Here is a 12,403-nt window from a genome sequence, read left to right on the forward strand (position 1 = left end):
CTTACTGATGGGTAAAATCAAAGTGCAAAAGCAGGAGGAAATCAGTTTTATTGACGTGTAGTGAATATTACACTGAGGTTTGTTGTGCGGTAACTTAACCCTATTTCGCAGCGTGTTTTACTCACTTAATATTTATTTTTCCCAGCTGCTCCGAAACATATTTGTTTGAAAATTTTGGGACGATGCCGTTTCAGGAACGTTCTATGTCATTGTACGTCCATAGTTAGAGTGACCGATATTGATCGTGGGGAACGAAAACAACGCGCTCATAGTGTCCGACCAATCGTTGAGCGGCACCGCCGGGACCGGCCGACATTGAGCGTTCCGATTGGTCGGATTTTTAGGACTCGAGGTGGGCGTGACCACATGTCAGCTCTCCGCCGAAACAACAGCTACACACTCGCGACCATGTACCTCACGGCGCTGGTGTGCTGCGCGGCTGTGCTCGCGCTCCTCTTCAAGTACCTGATCTGGGACCGCGGACCCAACCCGCTGGCCGTCGACACCCGAGAGCCGCTCAAACCGCTCGTCACCGATAAGAAGGAAAAGAACAAAATCCTGAAACAAGGTGCGTACGTGCGTTCGTCGCGCATGACTTTACAGTACTGCGTTTTACGCCACTGTTTTTTTTTTTTTTTTTTTTTCCTTTTCTTTTCTTTTCTTTTCTTTTCTTTTCCAGTCAGTCGTTACTGCTCTGGAACGCGTCACGTCTGCTTGTTTTTCCTGAGTGTTACAGCCATGCGCCTGACAGACTGAGCCGTTTTCTTTGGTTTCCTGCACGTGCTGCTGTTTTCGCGGGTCTTTTGGAGCAGAATGAACACGGGCACGAGAGCAAACGACGAGAAAACAAAGAATCATGATGGGGGGGAAAACGGTCGGTCATCGTTTTACTCTGTTACTTCCACCATGAATCATCGATTGCAGCAGTTTTCCGGCACACTACGTTGGTTTTGGACGAATTCCAGGATTTCACACATTTTGATTTTAGAACCAAGTTACACACTTGACAGGAATTAGTTTTTCACGAAATGTCCGCTTTAAACGGTTTATTCTTCCTTTTCCCTGGAATGCAGCTCTTCAGAGTGTGTACACTGTAGTGTACTGTACTACTGGAGTGAGTTGCACGCTTACAGCGAGTGCAACAACACGCTCTGCTGCGGCCTGGGCCTCCGCTTCGTAACTTCATCATGTTTTTCTCCACTGGCGCTTCGCTTCATCCACTTTGACTTCTCATGTTAGATAGGCAGCTTTACAGCAATCATGCTGGAAGGTAATTTTGACCGAATCCATTTCGGCTTGGTGTAGAAGGAGTGGGATTTGAACCTTCAGGTGGCAGGCAGTGTCCTTCACCGCTTATTGCCTACAGCACCCTCCTGGTTGTTGCGCACACCGGAAAACGGCGCTTCCTATATATATATATATATATTTGTGTCCCGCTTTGTTGTCGTCACCAGGCTTTTTGGCCAGCAAGGTCCCGGAGAAGCTCGATGCCGTCGTCATCGGCAGCGGAATTGGCGGCCTGGGCGTCGCCGTCCTCCTCGCCAAGGTCGGCAAGAGGGTCCTGGTCCTGGAGCAGCACGACCGGGCTGGCGGCTGCTGCCACACCTTCACGGAGAAGGGCTTCGAGTTTGACGTGGGTAAGAATCCGGTCTGCATCCCAGCTCACGGCTCCACTTTGTCAGGCGATGACGGACGGAAGACGTGACAAGAAAACGTGAAACGGTTGTCTTCCGTCCGTCGTCTCCACCCTGCCACCCAAGTGCTCCCACTCTTAAGCTAATATTTCACAGTAAAGCAGCCAGGGACACTGGGGATTTGATCTCACAAGCTGCGGGGGTTTGGTTCCTATGAAACTCCATGAATGCGGAAGACGCAAATGTGGAACCGTTGATCCTACGGGGAAAAAAGGCGTCGGGTTCCTGTGGGACCCTGTACGTTTTTGCGCCATACCTTTTTGCTACCGATCACAATAAACTCAATTTTTCATGAACCCTTCTTGTAAAGCACAGCTTTCTTATTATATCGTGCATTTTATAAATGTTTTATACACTCTTTATTATGTAATAGCACATTATGTACAGTTTTGGTGTACCAGTACTCACACTCTCTAGTCGTGCGCTCATTGACACATCCACACACACGCACACAACAACAAAATCCCTGGAAAACGAGCACTGAAGACATTTGCGAGGAGTATTTAAAATGATGAGATAAAGGAATTACTCCTGGATGCAAAGAGAGAGTAAAAATGAAAAACCGTGGATTACAAGATGCACGTGTTGCCGCAGCGAGAGCGCGAGGAAGCAGGGCCTGTGAATAGATGCGAGGCGCTCATGAATGTCAAAAAATGGGTTACGCTTTAATATGAGTGAAGCGGCCAACACGGGACACCCGAATAGCGAGCAGAGACTACTGTATTTACTTTATCCGTCTGACCGTTCTCATCGGCCCGCAGGTATCCACTACATAGGGGAGCTCCTGGAGAACAACCCTTTCCGCTGCCTCCTGGACCAGCTCACCAACGGGCAACTCCAGTGGGAGCCCATGGACAACCCGTACGACCTTGTGGTTCTGGGGCCTCCGGAGAACCGACGGGTTTACCCCATTTACCATGGCAAGGACCGCTTCCTGGCTGAGCTCAAGAAGCGCTTTCCTGGCGAAGAGGCGGCCATTGACAAATTCTTGAAGCTCTCCAAGGTCAGACTCCTCTGTGGCATACCCCCAGTTGGCGCTCTCATCATGGGGGAGTCAGGCGCCGTGACTGTTTGCTGCTGAGTGTCTCCAAAAGTAAAATCTTGTAGGGAATTTATGTAGCGGTTATGTGCTGCTGGTTGATGATGTTGAGTCCTTCAGAGAGGTCTTGGTAACATACTTGAATCCATGGATTTATTGTGCCAAAAAAATGTATGTGAAGCCCTTGTGTCCCTGAGTTTTACCACAAAATGGTTACTTAATGAGAATTTGTTTCTCATGTGACCGAATATGTGTGTAATGACCAATTCCATATGTTGCTTTAGAGGAAATTGTGTGTAGGAGAAACACACAAGTTGTGCAGGTGTAAAATTAAGTGAACCTCAGGTAGCATTGGTTACACCAAGTATGTAAGTAGACTCAGGTGTGTAAATCAGTCGTTTATTCACTTTATATGTTTAAGATTTAATGTTTTTAAGTTTAGTATTTGAAACAAGAATATTGATCATCCCTATAGGGTTCATATGCTTTCCACCACACCATATATGCTACATTTAAATTATAGTTATTTTAGGTGCAATAAATCCATAGATTATTGCTGTTTTAATTTCTCCCTCTATCAGTAGGTGTGTACATCTAGCCTGTTGGAGAGCTGCTCGCATGACATGCCAGTGACCTTTGAGATCATAGTTTTGGTGAATCACTGATATGATGGTTGGTTGACTTTTAGTCCTTTATTTGTAGTTGGTCAGAAAAATGAGGTGACTGAGGCTGAATTGCCATCAGTCCAGTTTCCGTAGAATTCCACTCTTTCATCTGCGTGTGGCTGTTGGGTGAACCTTTGAGCTTAGTCTTTTGAGTCAGTAATATCAACTTAAAGTACGAGTCACAACATAAAATATTGTGATTTAAGCTCTGTCCAGTGGCCCCTCCTCTTCTAAGTATTTGAGTCACGCATATCTCACTGTACAAACTTTTCCAGTTTGTTTATTTTTACTTGTCTTTTCTCCATCGTTACACAATGTATGCAGGGGAGGGGGAAACGGAGCCCAACTGTTAAGTAGTGGTGAAGTGCACCAGAATAGAATAGGAGCAAAAGACCCCTTTTCACTTTGCGGCCACAGTGTTTACAGCTTGTGTTGTTTTATTTTTCCGTCGCGATGATCAATAGCGAGATGATGAAAGTCACGCATGTTTATGCATTGAATAGGTCAGCTATCACCACTGGATAGGAGTGGAGAGGAAGTATTTTAATTTTTGGTAATTTTGATTCACTCTTACTTCGTTCAGTGTTGTTTAAAGTGTAATAATCAGCGCTGTGGAGTTGGTACACAAAACTTTCGATTCCGATTCCAGCAACCCAATAATTGCTTCTGACTCCGACTCCACAGCACTGCCCGAAAGTTGCACGTTATTTTGGGGGTTGACTTGTCGGGCTAATATAAGCCTAAACCTATATTACACTTCTAATCTTTGGGGGTCAACTTATATGCCGGATCAACATATACTGTACATTTACTCGGAGTCGGTACATTTTTATCGATTCCGACTCCACTAAGCCAATAATTGCTTCCGACTCTGACTGTGCAGCACTGGTAATAATGTTATGTCTTTATTATTGACAAATGGGAGACGTGTACAGAGCCGAAGCTGTGAATAAATGCAGCGATATCTGTGTGATGTGTCTTTCTGCAGAAAGCGGCCTTTGGTGCTTGGATCCTGGTTGTGCTGAAGCTCTTCCCGGCCCTTGTGGTGCGCTTCCTGATAGCCACAGGCTTGGCCCATTGGATGTCCCCCTTCCTGAGCCTTGGACGCCGCAGCCTGACCGAGGTTGTCAGTGGACTGACGGAGAACAAGGACCTGCGAGCCGTCTTCTCCTACATCTTTGGGACCTATGGTAGGGGTGCCACAGCAGGGTTCCTCATGGATCTTAAACCAACAGCATTAACGGTCTTTGAATCCTGAGAAGTAACTGGCAGAAATTCTCGGTGAATGACCCTGAAAAACACGCTTCGCTGCCATCGCTGTCCTTGTCTTTTCAGAGCTTGTTTTCTCGGTGCTGTAAAGTAAAATCTGTTTTTAAGTACTTTTACCTTTGTATTATTTAGGCAACATCCCCAAGGAGGCGAGTTTCTCCATGCATAGCCTGGTTATGTGCCACTACCTGCATGGTGCCTGGTATCCCAAGGGGGGCGCCAGTGAGATTGCCTACCACATGATCCCCATCATCGAGAAGGCTGGGGGGGCTGTTCTTGTCCGAGCTCCTGTGAACCGCATTCTGTTTAATGAAGCTAAAGAAGCCTGTGGTAAAAAAAAAAAAAAATCTGTTTGTTATATTGGTTTTGTTTTTTCTTTTTTCTGTTTAACAAATACACTTACAACATAATGTAACAATGTATCAGCAAGAATGTAGTGTAAATCTGAACACTTTTCTGCAGGTTTCTGCTGCAGGCCCACTTGTTTTTGTTCCTCCTCTTCTGTTTCTCAGGTGTGAGTGTCATGAAAGGTCAAGAAGAGGTCCACATCAACGCTCCCATCATCATCTCTGACGCTGGTCTCTTCAACACCTACCGACAGCTCATCCCCAAAGACCTCCAGGCTCTTCCAGGTGGGTTATGACCCCTCAGCACGTGAGGAAAAATTACATAAAATATTTGTATAACGAGGAACAGCCTTACAGGGGCAGCAGGTGGGTTAAGCCACCATCTTGTACTTGAAGGATCTTTGGTTGAATCTTATTCCTGCTGTAGTACCCTTAAGCAAGGTGCTTACCCTGAATTGCTGCACTTTTTACGAAACATTGAAAGTTGCTTTGGAGGAAACTGTGTGCTAAAAAAATAAATGGTTATTTAGTGCAGGATTGTGCTCAAGAGATTAATCAACGTCTTGCATGATATCATTTTTGGACTTTCATTGAGCAACCAAAGGGCGATAATAAAACACTTGTGCAATGGTTCTGCAGACTGCTTTTATTTGCTTGCCAGGGTTTAATGTCTGCAGTGACTTGCATATTTCATTGTTTCACTTTTTACCTATATTTAGACAGTCTTTACAAGAGAGTAGAGCAAGGGTAACTGTAACACAGACCCACGCATTTCTGCTAATAGGCAGTTCTTTAGCTGTTAGGCCCTATATTGCTTGGTGGTGCTATTAATTGGATTTGAAACCACTGTGATCCTACTCTGGACAAGCAGTTATTGAAATTGCATGGATGGATGAAGCACAATGGGCTTAATTTGGCATTGCTGACACTCATCAACAGAAAAATACTCCTTAACGTTAAAGTCAAATGTACTTCTAAAAATCAGTTTTGAATGTATTACGAACATAGAACACAAAATAACCCAGTGCGTAAGTATTCACCCCTTTAAGTCAGTATTCAGTAGAGGAACCTTTGCATTTACTCATTTATCTGGCACTTTTCTTCGAAGCAACTTACAGCGTTAAGCTACTTACCATTATTTACTCATTTATACTGTCAGGTAAGTTTACTGGAGCAATTTAGGGTGAATACCTTGCTCAAGGGTACTATATCTGGAGGTGGGGATCAAACCTGCGACCTTTGGATCCAAAGTCCGTAACGCTTAGCTACTACGCTACCCTCCAGCAGTGGCAACAGTTACAGCCTCGAGTCTGTATGGTTAAGTCTGCATCAGCTCTGCACGTGTTGACACAGCAGTTTCTGCCCATTCCTTTTTTGCTGAAACTGCTAAGGTTCTGTCTAGTCAGATGGGGACCGGTTCGGTGCTCTGTCTTTGGTTTATTATGACGATAGCCTGAAATGCAACAGCACAAGATTTTCACAAGACCCACATACTCTGTAAATGTCAGTCTCTTCCGTTTATTTCCCCTCAACAATTGCTGCACTGTTGATTGTTATATTGCTTCTGCAATGTTGTCCCTGCAGCGATCCAGAACCAGCTGGCCATGGTGAAGAGTGGGTATGGCGGCCTAAGCCTTTTCATTGGTCTCAACGGAAGCAAGGAGGAGCTGGGCCTCAAGGCGGACAACTACTGGATCTTCAAAGAGAACAACGTGGATGAATTGTGAGTCCGTCTGTTGCAATATTGTAATCTTTTTGTCACATTTATCTCATTCTCAAATGAGCACTTTGTTCTTCATCACTGCAGAATGGAAAAGTACTCGAAGAACACAAGGGACGAGTCGGCCAGGAACATCCCCATGATTTTCGTGGCTTCTCCCTCAGCCAAGGATCCCACTTGGCAGGAGAGGCAGCCAGGTGATGACAAAAACAACTTTTGTTACATTTACATCAATGTGGCAAACTCATAACCTCATTAATTTATTGAACCTTTGCAGTTCAGAGATCATTACATCGCCTATTTTGTCTGTTGGAGGGCAATAAAACAACTTAAAGTACAGTATGTATTTGAAAGAAGGGGAGAGTTGTTCTGATGGCAAAACACTCCGTGTCTTTAATTTAGATATTCTTAGTTTCATTTCAGTTGTAGGATACAACAAGAAAAGAGACCTTTCTAGTTATACTTGTGTAGTGTGGGAAAGGATAAAGTCACAAATCATCTCACTGTCGTCCCTGCCTGGTTACCCCCCCAAACCTGATGTGCCTTCATGTGCTACAGAGCCATTACCAGTTTTGCCTTTCCTTAAACCAGCCTCACAAGTGCTGGCTCTCTGTCCATCTTCGGATGGACTAGGGTTAAGACAGCTTTACATGCAGACATGCATGCCCTGGATTAATCACCAATCTCCTTTCCAGGCAAGTCAACCATGAGCATCGTCAGTTTTGCCCCATACGACTGGTTCGAGGAATGGAAAGATGGGAAAGTCACCAACCGAGGTGCAGATTACAAAGAGCTGAAGGACACCTTCATTCAATCCATCATGGATATGGTGGTGGAGTTCTTCCCCAAGATTAAGGGCAAGGTAGTGAAACCCCAAACTGCTGCTCATGAAGTGACTTGGTGAGAGAACAAATACAGTTACTGGGTGGTTAACGACAGTGGATCTTGACAACCGTGCCATTTTTTTGGGCCACATTCACTAATGCTCGCTTCTGCAGCGGAGCCTTGTGACCTACCAATAATACTGACCTCTGCAGTAAAATGGTACCAGTCACAGGATGTCGCCCAGTTACCTTCTCCTGTTTTTGGCCCCTAACCCCGATATTAACCAAGCAATGACTGTATATTAAATCACTGGTAGTGGCAGTATTTTCAGAAGGAACTCGTTACAAATGTAATCTTTAGTCTTAATTCAGTTTTGTCTGAAGTTGGAGATGTGTTACTCTTTACCGAGCCCCAGTCCTCCTCTTCAGGTAGAGTATATCGATGCTGGGACTCCCTTAACAAACCAGCACTACATTGCCACACCGCGTGGAGAAATTTATGGCTGTGACCACAACAAAGATCGCTTCAGTGCTGAGGTGAGCGCTGCCCTTCGACCACAGACCCCACTGAAGAACCTCTACCTGACTGGTGAGTGACCGTGGCAGCATTTTTTCTGTATTCCTGTCATTCGTTGGGTGACTCCTAGGTTGTGGGTTTGGGTGAGAGTTCACATTCGAATGCCTGTGTGGAGTTCATATGTTCACCCTGTGTTTGTGGGTTTCCTCCAGGTGCTCTGGTTCCCTCCCACAGTTTAAAGACATGAGTTTCAGGTGAATTGGTGATTCTAAATTGTCCACTATTTTTATGAGGCTACTCTGTAATGGGCTAGTGCCTCATCTAGGTTGTACCCCTCCTACTTAGTGTCTTGTAACTCCAGGATAGGTTTCTGACCACTGTGACCGTGAGGAAGCTTTATAAAATTAGCATAAACTTGTGTTTCTGTGTCGTGTTTGATTTTACTTGTCACAGGCCAGGACGTGTTTGTGTGTGGCTTGGCTGGAGCCCTTGCCGGGGCCCTCACCTGTGGCTCCGTCATCCTGAACCGCAACCTTCACCTGGACACCGTCTCCTTGACCAGGAGACAGAAGCATAAGAACAACGACAAGAAAAAGGAATAACTCAGATGTGGCCGTTTCTGCTGTACGTGGAGTCGTGATCAAAAGCCCACCTCCTTGTGTAGGGGGGGATTGCAGTTTTTATTTTCCTTTTAGTTCTCACTCCAGTGAGAGGAATCCAAAACAAGCACAAGTTTGACAGTGATCTCATAATCCTATAATCAAACACAAATGCTTTTGAATTAGCTTCAGAAATGTGCGTTTACTACTACTCATGCACTTATATCATGCATCATGATGGGTGGAGGGGGAGGAGGCTTGGCAGTCATTCTTGCACTGCCACTGCACAAAAAGCATTGAAGCAAAGTGAACCTGAGTACATTACTGCACCTCTATCTTACCTGCTTGATTAATGACTTTTAAAATGTTTTTTGCACTCATTTCTGATAAATTTTGTTATACTGATATTTGTTTCCGGAAACTGAAAACTGGGTGTCATAAGCCTATAGCTGTTATACTGAAATTTCAGATAAAGTTTGTAAATTAACAGATGCTGTACTAAGTATTCATTAGTTGTATCATGCCTATACACATATCATGTGCTTGCCTCAAAATTTAAAAAGGTACATATATTTAAACATTTAATGACATTTAATTTTATTACAAATACATTTGGGACTGAAAAGAAGAAAGGGACTGCACATTAACAAAGTAATTTCTGTATGTGTTAATGCATTTTTTTGATTGATTGTTTTTTTTTTTTTTAAATCTATGATGGGTGTCTTCATGTCCAGTGCTGTCCTTAGCTACCTGTGGAGTTGTACTACTTCAGCTATTGAAAGTCATTTAAAAACATGCTCTTGATCTGGATGTGTTGCTTCTCCAATAGTACATGATGCTGGAATATGAATATTTTAAGTACATGGCAAAAAGCAGAGAAAGCCAAGTTATAATACATATACAGAGAAGGTACAGTAGTTTGCAGTGGTGACCCAGCTTCTTGACTTTGGCTCAGCGTATGTGGAGTTCGCATGTTCTTCCCATGTTCCTGCAGGTTTCCTCTGGGTGCTCTGGTTTCCTTCATCATTCCAGAGGTGTGTTTTTCTGCTCAAGTGGTGCCTCTAAGTTGCCTTAAGTGAGTGTGAGCGTGAGTATGAGTGAATGAGTGTGTGTGACTGCCCTGTGCTAGACTGGTGCCCCATGCAGGGTGGAAATGATCCACTTCCGAAAGAATGCGACGGTACTCCGACCTCAGAGAGACTCCATATGCAGTGGACAGCAAGTGACCGCAGTGTTTGTTCCTCCCACCGGTTGCAGGACTTTGCAAATGCTATCGAACCCTATGCTCCTGGGCTCTGGATGTGTGAGGAGCGGTCTTTTGCCACCTGGGCTGGGGGGAGGTGGGTCCTGTCCTTACTCTTGAGGAGCCATGGCGCACTTGTCTGAACACAGCTATGAATTATGTGCACAAGGTGACAATTCATACACACGCACCCAGAGAATGCTCATTAAAACACCTGTAATTCATATATAATAATTAAAGGTGTAAGTCATTAATCAGTCTTAAGTGTGTGTAGCACATTTTATATATATATTTGAATAAAAGTTTCACGATTTTCGCGCGCACTAGGACCGCGCGACCACGTGAGCTTTTGCGCGGCAATAGCAATATGCACCGCACAGTAACAAAAGGGTGTCGTTCGACGGTTTGACCTTCGGTCTCCAGAAAACGCTGCAAGAGCAGCCGGCCGTGCGGTGCATTTTCGTGTTTGGGAGGGACGCGAGGCCGTGACGGCGAGCTAATGCTAATGCTAACAAACATGGCGGCGTCCCGGCGCAGCACGAGCGACACGGACTAAAGTGAAGTAAAGTGAGCAGAAAAGTGTAGCTTTCGCTCCAACTGGGCCAAGAGAGCAGCTCGTTAACCTCTGTTCACTGCACTTCTACTGCTACTTCAGTTGGCTCTTATTGCTCCTCCCTATACGGAATGTATTTTACAAACGAAACGCTGTTACTGCGCATAACGGGGGCCGCCGCTCCGCTTCCAGAACTTTCTGACACACTTTGACCGTGTAAGTGGGGACAAATAAGCGCTCTGGGAGCGTGTGAGCTGAAGCGGGCGGTGAAAAACAACAACAATGATAATGATGATGATAATAATAATAATGTGTAGTTCTGGACTGGAGGTCCTGACGTTCTGCAGGCCCAAGGTCAAGGACCGCTCCAGGGACACAGGGTTCTTGTACTGGGCTCTGTTGGACCGGGGGATTGACCCCCCTGTGTGTTATTCAGTGTGTCCACAGCAACTTCTGGCCTTCAAGTCATCCAAGAGCGTCGCAGCCTTGGAGGCGTTGGGACGCACCTTCGAGCGGGCGGAATAACGATCCGTAGGCGGCGGTCCCACCGCCCCAAGGAGTAGATAAGGCCCGAAGAACTGAGGCAGACTAATCGCCTACGGGTCAAAGTACTTTGGAATTTGAGTAACAAAACAGACAGTGCTTTTGGAAGTTTCTGGGGACAAGATCATTAATAGGCATGTTGTCAGTAACCCTCACTGCTGGCTATACACACACACTTTCTGAACCACTTGTCCAATACAGGGTTGCAGGGAACTGGAGCCTAACCCAGCAACTCAGGGCACAAGGCTGGAGGAGGGGACACACCCAGGACGGGATGCCAGTCCATCACAAGGCACCCCAAGTGGGATTCGAACCCCAGACCCACCGGAGAGCAGGACCCTGTCCAACCCACTGCACTACTGCGCCTTCCGCTGTTGGCTACCTGGGCTCTCTTTTACCAACCGGTAGATATCTTTACCACCTTAATGTTACTGAGCAGCTCGGGGTTTCTGGTTGAATGGTCACGCTCTCCGGCCTCTTGCACGTTGGTGCCATGCGCGTCCCTGCGGGAGAGGTACCGTGTCACTGGTGTGGACGCTTCTGCCTGCGCTGGACGAGTTCGTGGATGGTGTGGGAACCCTGAGATGTTGAACGTTGAGTCCTTGCAACATCCGACCCGTTTCCACTGTCCACGTGAAGAAAGGAGGGATTCAGAAGTGTAACCGTAAACACATGGCGGTCAGTTAAGGTCACAAGTACAATTTTGAGTGTGACGCCAACTCTCAGATTGCCATATTATTATTATTATTATTATTAGCATTGTCTGGGTGGCACCAGATGGTCACTTTACAAGAGACGTGAGGAAGAAAAGCGTTTGTGGGCCTTGACCTTTCTTCATCCTTTATTGCGCTCCCGTTCATGATCATAACCTGGCTGAGCAACTGTTGAAGCTGCAACAGGGATGAGTCATCTTAACGTCAGATGTGAAAAGCTCTTAAATAAAGGGTTTGTTTCATGTGTGCGAAAGAGAAAAGATGTAATGAGCAATATTTCAAGCTCTAGACAAGTGCGCATTAGTTTTGTTACATAGAGAGCTGCACAGTTCCCGGGAGAGTTTCACACTAATTTCCCAACAGTGTGAGCTTGAGGTGAAGGCTGCAGTAAAATGGTACAGTGTGTGACATGTAGATTGTTTTCCTTCGAACACTTTTTCTTTAGTTTCAGAGACAAACCGTTTTTTTTTTTTTCCCCATTTTCCCTCTTTCTGTTGGTTTCCATGAAATTGTTGAAGATACCGCGACCGTGATTGTTGTCTTTCACGAGACGGGCCGCCCTTGTTTTCGCGGCTGTGTTCACGTACAGTAAGTTAATTGTGTTACCACTGCCACTTGTTCACTTGTACAATAAAGGTGTTATTTCCTTTCACCTTTACTAAATGTCTCCGTTTTCA

The 12,403-nt window shown here is 45.5% G+C and overlaps 1 protein-coding gene across 1 annotated transcript; it reads left to right on the forward strand.

Moving 5' to 3' along the window:
- Window positions 1-380: 380 nt before the first annotated feature.
- LOC108941533 (all-trans-retinol 13,14-reductase-like) lies at window positions 381-9,361 on the forward strand. The gene is made up of 11 exons (XM_018764270.2): window positions 381-568; window positions 1,455-1,637; window positions 2,456-2,697; window positions 4,387-4,588; window positions 4,800-4,997; window positions 5,180-5,299; window positions 6,599-6,737; window positions 6,822-6,931; window positions 7,430-7,596; window positions 7,988-8,147; window positions 8,529-9,361. Exons 1-11 carry the CDS (start codon window positions 409-411, stop codon window positions 8,675-8,677), a joined length of 1,830 nt encoding a protein of 609 aa, XP_018619786.1. The 5' UTR covers window positions 381-408; the 3' UTR covers window positions 8,678-9,361.
- Window positions 9,362-12,403: the final 3,042 nt, after the last annotated feature.

Source organism: Scleropages formosus, chromosome 8, assembly GCF_900964775.1.
Source record: "Scleropages formosus chromosome 8, fSclFor1.1, whole genome shotgun sequence".
NCBI classification, from domain to species: Eukaryota; Metazoa; Chordata; class Actinopteri; order Osteoglossiformes; family Osteoglossidae; genus Scleropages; species Scleropages formosus.

Excerpts from the sequence above, each read along its gene's own strand:
- LOC108941533 (XM_018764270.2), top strand. The coding sequence starts at position 409 with ATGTACCTCACGGCGCTGGTGTGCTGCGCGGCTGTGCTCGCGCTCCTC. Across the intron at positions 2,698-4,386 it reads AATTCTTGAAGCTCTCCAAG|AAAGCGGCCTTTGGTGCTTG; the intron begins GTCAGACTCCTC and ends GTCTTTCTGCAG. Across the intron at positions 6,738-6,821 it reads GAGAACAACGTGGATGAATT|AATGGAAAAGTACTCGAAGA; the intron begins GTGAGTCCGTCT and ends TCATCACTGCAG.